This window comes from Limulus polyphemus, unplaced genomic scaffold (assembly GCF_000517525.1).
Source record: "Limulus polyphemus unplaced genomic scaffold, Limulus_polyphemus-2.1.2 Scaffold329, whole genome shotgun sequence".
Lineage (NCBI taxonomy): Eukaryota > Metazoa > Arthropoda > Merostomata > Xiphosura > Limulidae > Limulus > Limulus polyphemus.
This window is the reverse complement of record NW_013665939.1, coordinates 453188-461932: the sequence shown is the minus strand read 5'-3', so window position 1 is coordinate 461932 and position 8745 is coordinate 453188. Positions and strand designations below refer to the sequence as shown.

Below are 8745 nucleotides of genomic sequence, written 5' to 3'. Positions count from 1 at the left end.
TTCTGGGTTTGCCACAGCTATTAAAACAAACTGCTTCTGGGAAAATACAAGTTTCTTTAGAAACTCTAACCTGAAAAACAAAACAAAATGGAAACGTAATTTGGAACATATCATAAGACCGAGTTTTGATATGAATTATTAGCCACAACAAATATTTTATGTGCCATAATATACATATGAGCTACACCAATGGACATTTTGTTTACTGGCATACTGTAATAATCATTATAACATATCTATGTTCATATTCACGTGAAACCAAATTTGTAATATCTGTTGGAGAACCCATATTGTCTTAATACTATTTACATGACTTGCAATGAAAGCTGAGTAAGACCGAGATCTTATTTCTTTGACTGAGACATGAAGGTCATAATGTTACTCGAAACCTATGTAAAGTCCGTCTTGGTAATGGGGATTTACGACGTTTGCTGTCTAGTGTTTATCTGAAAAAGTGACTATATAAACCAGTTTCAAGGAAGTAAGCTGTTTGCTGTATAAAGGGAATGAATATTATATATGTCACTATGCGGATGTCATCAAATCTAAATCGACAGCTGTCGCAAGAGATTACCGTCTGCTCATAGGTTCGCTTATTTCTATGGAAAAACTTGGGATACTGCTACTTCACTTACTTATCGTTATGTAATATACCGCTCTATAAAATAGTTCGCAACCTTCAGTTAACGATGGCTAAACTTTCAGTGTAACAGTCACGTTTCTGATATCTTGAACTGGTTAATGCTGCTGCTTTTTTTTTTACTTTTTAATGTTTTGAACTCAGATGAACGAAACCTGAAAGAAAAACAACGAATAACATTACTGCCCAAACGATATCGTGCATTATCTTAGTCCAGTGAAAATTGTTGTATTATAGAGCATTGAATTAGGAATTCATGTTATTACTTTGAAGGTTGTAATATCTAGAGAACATATCGATTGTTTAAGTCATTATCTAAAAGTTGAGTGAAGTTTACAGTTTCCTGGAAATCAATTTTATCTGTCGGTGCAGCGACTCGTGAAATTGGTTGTTGTTACCATATACAACACAGCAAGATTTTTGATATAAAGATTACGTGGTATAAAACTTAGGCAAAATTAACTGAGAAAGAATGGCTGATTTTCTTAAAGAGTCTCGTGTAATTCAAATCACACAGACACACGTCGAGTTACAAAAAAGGCAGAAAAACAAGTCGTTTACTTGTATTTATTTGCATTAAGATGACATTAAAAATAATATGTCGGTTTGTTAACTCAAACTATGAGTGTAATACATAAGTAAATGGACCAAGTTTGTGTTTGAGTTGAAAACCACGTATTTCATAAAAGAAACACTTACTGAATGAAAATACAATAAATTGTTTAAAAGCTGCTCTTAATTTATTAAAACGTTATTTGTGAAATAACGTAGTATTACTGAAACAAAATCACCAGTTCAATATGTAAATGGTGAGTTCAATGAACTTGGTGGAATTTTATTGAAAACAGTTTACAAAATTATTTACAAAAGCAGACGATATTACAAAAAAAAAACGCTTAAAATTAGCATGTATTTAGTGTTTAAGAGAGCATTTCAATATCTCAATATATTTACACTATTAATTTATAACAATGATGATTATGCTCAAAGTACGTTTCTGGTCGTGCGGAGTTTCCACGTGTGTGAACTCGTTGCTGTTGGGAAGCGCCCAGAGACTACTGATGCACTACCGCTATAAACTGTTTACTTTGATCATAATTAAATGTAATTTTTACATTCCAGAAACTCTAACCATATGTTATTAGTGCTATGTTACAAATTTCGAAGCCTTGCCGTAGGGTTAAATGAATGATCATTTAGGTAACATTATCTGTGCAGGTCTTATAATTATTTACAGTACGCTGAATGAAATCTATGTGACTCTCTGTTGTACGGTAAAACTTGGTCGGCTCTGGTTTATATTTCCTCTTTCATCAAATGTGTTTAATATAAAGTTAAAAAACTTTAAATGTATTCAGAACTAACAATGAACTTTTCAATCTACATTGTCTATAGGAAAATAAAAAGAACCTGTCATTTCATTACATTATGCATTTCTTTACAAGTTATATTAGAAAATTTCTATTTTTGCTTTTTCCCGATTTTTTTCTTTGTGGTTTCATGACTATAGCAAATGACTAACAATCTTATATCGCTTAACCTATTGAGGTTGGTGCTTTTGATCCTTATAGAAACGTTTCCTAAAGTAAATACATACTTCAAGGCAAAGCTTTGATGTTTAAACATTACTTTTTTTCATTCTGCCATCTTTATTTTTCCTACACTTGAGCTCACTTCCTTTATTTATTTGCATTCACTTTTCTGTTTCGTTGCCCCTTTTATTCATTCTCTATTTACAATGCGCTGATTTTTTCTATTTGCTTGACATATCTTTTTTTTCCAAATGTTTAGCCTCCTATCATTTTCTGCTCTTCATATTCTTCTTCTTTTTCTAAATTGAACGTTTCCCCATTTTCCCTCCATTTCTTTTCTCATTTTTAACCTCTTTCCTTTTTGTTAGGCCTAGCATGGCCTGGTGGTTAGGGCATTCGACTCGCATACTGGTGGTCGCTGGTTTGAATCCCTCTCACCGAACATGCTCAACCTTTCTGCCATAGGATGCTATAATGCGACAGTCAATCCCAGTATTCTTTCGTAAAGAGTAGTTCAAGAGTTGATGGTAGGTGGTATTGATGAACTAATTTCCGTCTAGTCTATCGCTTCTAAATTAGGGACAGCTAGCGCAGATGCAGATAGCATTCGAGTAGCTTTGCGCGAAATTTAAACAAACAGACAAATTCTTTTTGACTGTCCTTTTATATTTTCCTTCTAATTTTCATCATCATCTCTCTCTGTTTCTCCTCTCGTTTTTTATTTTCCACAATTTCATTCTTTCTGGAAGCTGGTTAGACTTCGTATTAAGTTTAGGTGTCAGCTAAAGCCACTCTATAAATCATTTTTCTATCGATTGATTTAAATGTAGATAGGATTTACAGACAGTCAACAAGTACTTTATATATATATATATTCAACAAATTAGTTAAATTGATGCTTTTTATTTTAAATAACTGATATATATATATATATATGTCATTTACAGTTGTCAGGTAATTTTTCGAAATCAAATTTTGAACATTATATTAGGATTGCATAATTTCTATCCATCTCTCATAATTTCTATTTTATGGTTTAATATTGTTCTCTTTCTCTCTCTTTATAAAAGTTCCTTTACCTTTCCTGGTTTTCCATCACCAACTAGCTGTTTATCCATCTTTTCCATTCTTTACTCACTTTGTCACCTCCTCTCCTCTTTCTTCATTTTTTTTCATTCTTGCTGATTTTATAGCTTCTAGCTCAGCTTGGTTAGTGGAATAATACGCCAGAAGATAACTGGCAAAACGAAACGAAATACAGCAAAAATCGAACATTGTATGGTTCAGGCTTGACTAGACGTTATTGCACTAGTCAGCAGTTTTGAAGCCTTAGCCAACGGACTTATGAATTCAACTTCGCAGAACATCACTGGGACCAATACGTGTCGTTCCTGAGGCAAATATCTTCTGGAATAGAGACCTTCTGAATAATGTTTACCTTGAAATCGGCTATTTTCTATCTCTTATCACAGATCAAGCTGACTTTCTTTAAAAAAAGTCACGCGTACTTTCTGTTTGGACTAAAATGTGTGTGTGTGTGTGTGTGTTTGTAATGATTAAGCCCACTTCTTACATTTGGAGAAGTGTAAACTTCTTTAGAAAATTTTGTGATATAAGAGTTCAGAAATAGTTCTTCCTTTTAGAGAAGAAATCGAAAATAATTTTTCTTATAAACACTTAGTTGATACAGGTTTCGATAATATACTCACATTTCATCAGCAACAAAATGTCAATATTTTTTCAGCTGCATACAAACGAGGATAAATAATGTAAAGTCTTGACTAATAACAAAATATTTTTCTTTCGTAAGTGCTACCACGTAGCCTATTGATTCATTTAATCTATTATATGAGATTGAATATTCTATATTTGAACAATTAAAAAAATAATTTAAAGTTGAACTAATTAAGCTATTATGTGCTTTAATACCTATATCACTAGTTCCCATAATTAATGTATTTTTTTAATGTTCCTGGTGTCAAGCTGAATAATGGATGCAAACTTGTTTTAGTAGTTTAACACTATGATGTTTTGTGGTGCATCGCGCCTATACTGGCGAAGCATAATCTGTTGAAGATGTAACATTGCAGTAACATTACAATTTTAATCCCACATTTCTTTACTAATTCTATACAGGTTTCCAGTAAGAAGAATATATAATAGGTCGGCCATTTTTTCCACACACATATCCCAAGTTGAAACTCTATTTATATCAGACATTCACAAAACACCATGTCTTATGATGTAGAATGCCTAGACTGGCGAAGCAAGATCTGCAGATGTAATATCAACCAAATTACCAGTTACAAAATAATAGAAGAAAATTGAGTTCCTATATCTTCATTCGATAACAATATGTTTTCCTCATGTTAAACGTCTTATTATTATTCGATGATCAGTCAGTTTTCATTCTGGAAGCTATATCTAATAACTCAATGCAGTCAACCAACAGTACTTTGTCTTTCAATAATATTATACAACACAATGTTCTTTAGCTTAACCCATCCAGTAGCAATGGTTTTTTATTATAACAATTCCAAGAAACTCGCTGGGCAATTCGCAATCAGTTAAATGATAAATCAGTTACGATTTTGAACGGTGATAAAGACATGTTATTAATGAGTTTTTACCACATCCTTTTCACTTTTTTTGTTAGAAGTATATCTTGAGAGTATGCTTAACTAATTTTCTTTTGCCTACATATAGTCCAGTCGCAAGTGTTGGTTTGCTAAAGGATTATGGGATGATATGCACAGAAGAGCTTCTCATTATCTCAGTGATTTTACTGATGGTAAGTAAAAAAAAACGGAATTAATTTATCATGGCTTGTTCTTTTGCTTCGTATTGGTTTAAAACCAACTTTGTTAATCTGCCTGTTAACGACAACAAATACACTGAAAATATAATTAGTAACTAACGCATGAAGTCTTTATTGTTACAATGTAGCTGTGGTTTCTGTAATATGAGTATATGAAAATAAGCATTATCTAAGTTTACAATGTTTTCTATGTTATGAGCTTTGTTAGTTTCCAATAGTGACTGTAAGATGCTTGTTTTGAAAGTTTTTAAAAGAAGATTCTTCTTCAATTTTTAGGAGTGAGAGGCCATAAGACAATCCATAAGACAGTGTCAACAACATTCTTCTTGTACTTTGCTTGCCTTCTTCCTACAATTGCTTTTGGAGCTCTTAACGATAACAATACCAACGGAAAGATAGGTAAGGTTTCAGTCTATTGATTTGTTTGATTCACTTGAGCACACTTATACGTAAAAAACACATAAAAGGGTTTAATTAACGAAAGATGCAACAAAACCTATCTTTTGGAAGATCATTGCTCCAAGAAAGACCCTCACAATAAATGAAAGAACGCTTCCTAAAGATGAGAACTAGAAAACTAACCAAATATTCAGTCGACAAAAGAAACACGGGCATACACACAGTTGATTTTTTTTTGAGATGATGCAAAAGTTATAAAAAATAACCGAAGCACTAAACATTTCTATTTGACCTCTAAGTTATAGATTATGGCGGAATAGTTATTAGTAAAAAGAAGATTTCTGTTATGTTGGTACCTATTTATTCCTCTAGGGGTGGATCAAAAAACAAGTATTTCTTAATTGCAGTATTTTAATTAGTGACTTAGTTTGAGATGTTTGAGAAATACTTAGCACAGTACACAAACATTTATCCCAGATTTGTAGCAATTGTATAATAATAGCTTTTAATTCGAGGAAATCTTGAAGCTGCGTTTTTACATTTAGTGCGTTTAATCTTTGTTACTGCACTGATGGTGCATCCTCCCAGTGGCACAGCGGTATGTCTGCGGACTTACAACGCTAGAATCCGGGTTTCGATACCAGATAGCCCATTGTGTAGCTTTGTGCTTAATTACAAACAACAACTGATGGTGCAACCTAATACTACAATTATACTCAGTCATTCTACCCAAATACTTATTTCTATATTAGCATCAACTTCTTCTATAAGACTTTAAATGTTTTCAAAATAGCATAAGTATGTAGAAGCTTAAAATACAATTTCTTTGAAACCATCAGCCCTCTAAAATATTTAAAATCATCTTGCAGTATTTTTCTTTTATAAACCTAAAATAATTCTCAAACTTTCCTGGTGTAAAACAATTTACTGAACCAGAATTGTTACTGTAGATCATTTACTCTTAAAGACTGACAACGTTTATCACAATCGGTGGATGATTTCGTTCATTAAAATACACTAAATTACATTAGTCATATTTTCTTCTTCTTATAGATTTATTAGGTTCGTTATTGTTTTTGGTAATAAATGAAATTAAAGAAAAGTTGATTAAATAATAGAATTTAAAATTACTTTTTAGATTGTAGATTGTTCATAATTCTTATAACTTTTAGTTTCACGACCATCAGGTGACTAGAAAAATGTATTTTTATGGAACTTATACATTGTTCACTTAGGTATATTACGAATGTATTTTTATGGAACTTATACATTGTTCACTTAGGTATATTACGAATGTATTTTTATGGAAGTTATACATTGTTCACTTAGGTATATTACAAATGTATTTTTATGGAAGTTATACATTGTTCACTTAGGTATATTACAAATGTATTTTTATGGAACTTATACATTGTTCACTTAGATATATTACGAATGTATTTTTATGGAACTTATACATTGTTCACTTAGATATATTACGAATGTATTTTTATGGAAGTTATACATTGTTCACTTAGATATATTACGAAAGTATTTTTATGGAAGTTATACATTGTTCACTTAGATATATTACGAATGTATTCTTATGGAAGTTATACATTGTTCACTTAGATATATTACGAATGTATTTTTATGGAAGTTATACATTGTTCACTTAGATATATTACGAATGTATTTTGATTTGGAGGTTGAACTTATGATTTCATCATTCTAAAACTGTAACAGATTTGCAAAACACGCTTCACATTTCCAGCTGTGGAATGTGTTATAAGAATGACAGTGAATCCCGACATTTAGTTAAGAGTAGCCGCTTTAAGCGGCGAGTGCTACCAACTAGTTTATTTCCCTCTGGTTCACAGTTCAAGATTAGGGACGGATGTACCTGAGCCATAGGAATCTCTGACATGGCCGATTAACCCATCATATGCATAAGATGTCGTGGCCGTTTAATCTATGATATGCATCCAGTTTTAATCCCACTTCTCCCACCGACCTGCAAATCAGATTTTATTGTAAATGGAAGAAAGACAACTGGAAATTATACTTGTGTTAGTTTGGGAATGTGTTACTCTGATCCTATTTCAGGTGATGAGATAAAACGCATATCCTTAATATTGCAATAAATCAGACTTATTTACGAAACCTACGATGTTAATAGTAATTTTAAGAATAAATAAATTAATCTTATAATTATCTCAGTAAATTTTATGGAAGCAAAAACATTGCTGTTTTCCGTTCAGGCCGACACTGTCGCTCGTTTTTGTTAGCTGAAATGTGTTGCAACTTCACGTGGTTGCCTAATGCTGCAATGGAAAAAAAGATAGATGATAATTTCCAAACAACTTCACTGTTAGGCGTTGGTTGACTGTTGGTGATTTCTCTATGCTAACACCACAAAACATGGAAGACCATTCCTGTCATATAATACGATATACGCTGACTGTCATTGAAATTCACTGAGTGGTAACAATGGAAACTTATGTTAAAAATGTTCCTGTTAAAATAAACAAAGGCGAAAAAAAACAACAAAGAAGTAGAAGAAGCAGTCACTCAACACGAGTAACAGAAAACGCTTAAAACACATCACATAGTAATCACGTTGGCAAGGGAAGAAGCTTCGTGGTAATTATAAAATGTCTTATAACTTAAAAAAAAGAGGGGAAGGCAAACAAAAGTTCATAGAAGAAGATGAGTCAGAAATTAGGAAAATTTGGAAAAGTAGGCATTGTTTTGTGATTAATATGTTTTAAACAGAAGGAAAACAAGTTATTACTCCTGGAGATCAGGAACAATTCTATCTCTTACAGTACAGAGCAACGTGCAAGTTAATGACGCACAGGTCTAAACTTTTACAACTTTAAACTGATAGTTCGTTTCTTGGTGGATTTAAATCTTTCAAATGTTTCGACGCTTCATTGCATTTATAGCGAATGATCACAGGTTTGTTTGTTTGTTGTTAAGCACAAAACTACACAATGGGTGTCTGTGCTCTGCCCACCGCGAATATCGAAACCCGTTTTTTGGCCCTATAAACCCTCTGACTTACCGCTGAGCAACCAGAGGGCAGGATTACAGGAAACTCCTAATTGTATAATACTTGCAATATGAATAGAAAAAAAAGTAAAACTCGCTGTAAGAAATAAAATTTTATGTGGTCAATGTTTTTGGCCAAACGACCTTCACTGGTTCCCTATGAAGGTCATTTGGCCAAAACGCTGACTAAATAATAATATATTTTTCTCAGAGTGATTGGGGCCCGGCATGGCCAGGTGGTTAGGGCACTCGACTCGCAATCTGTGGGTCGCGAATTCGAATCTCCGTCACACCAAACATTCTCGCCCTTTCAGCCTTGGGGG

The 8745-nt window shown here is 32.7% G+C and overlaps 1 protein-coding gene across 1 annotated transcript in view; it reads left to right on the top strand.

The window, feature by feature from the left end:
• Positions 1–8745, top strand: part of LOC106457425 (sodium bicarbonate transporter-like protein 11) — a gene marked incomplete at its 5' end in the record, with an annotated part of 173963 nt that overhangs the window by 134228 nt on the left and 30990 nt on the right. The window contains 3 exons of the mRNA XM_022383355.1: positions 1763–1814; positions 4879–4963; positions 5267–5389. Coding sequence (XP_022239063.1) covers positions 1763–1814; positions 4879–4963; positions 5267–5389 — 260 coding nt within the window. The remainder of the gene's footprint in view (positions 1–1762; positions 1815–4878; positions 4964–5266; positions 5390–8745) is intronic.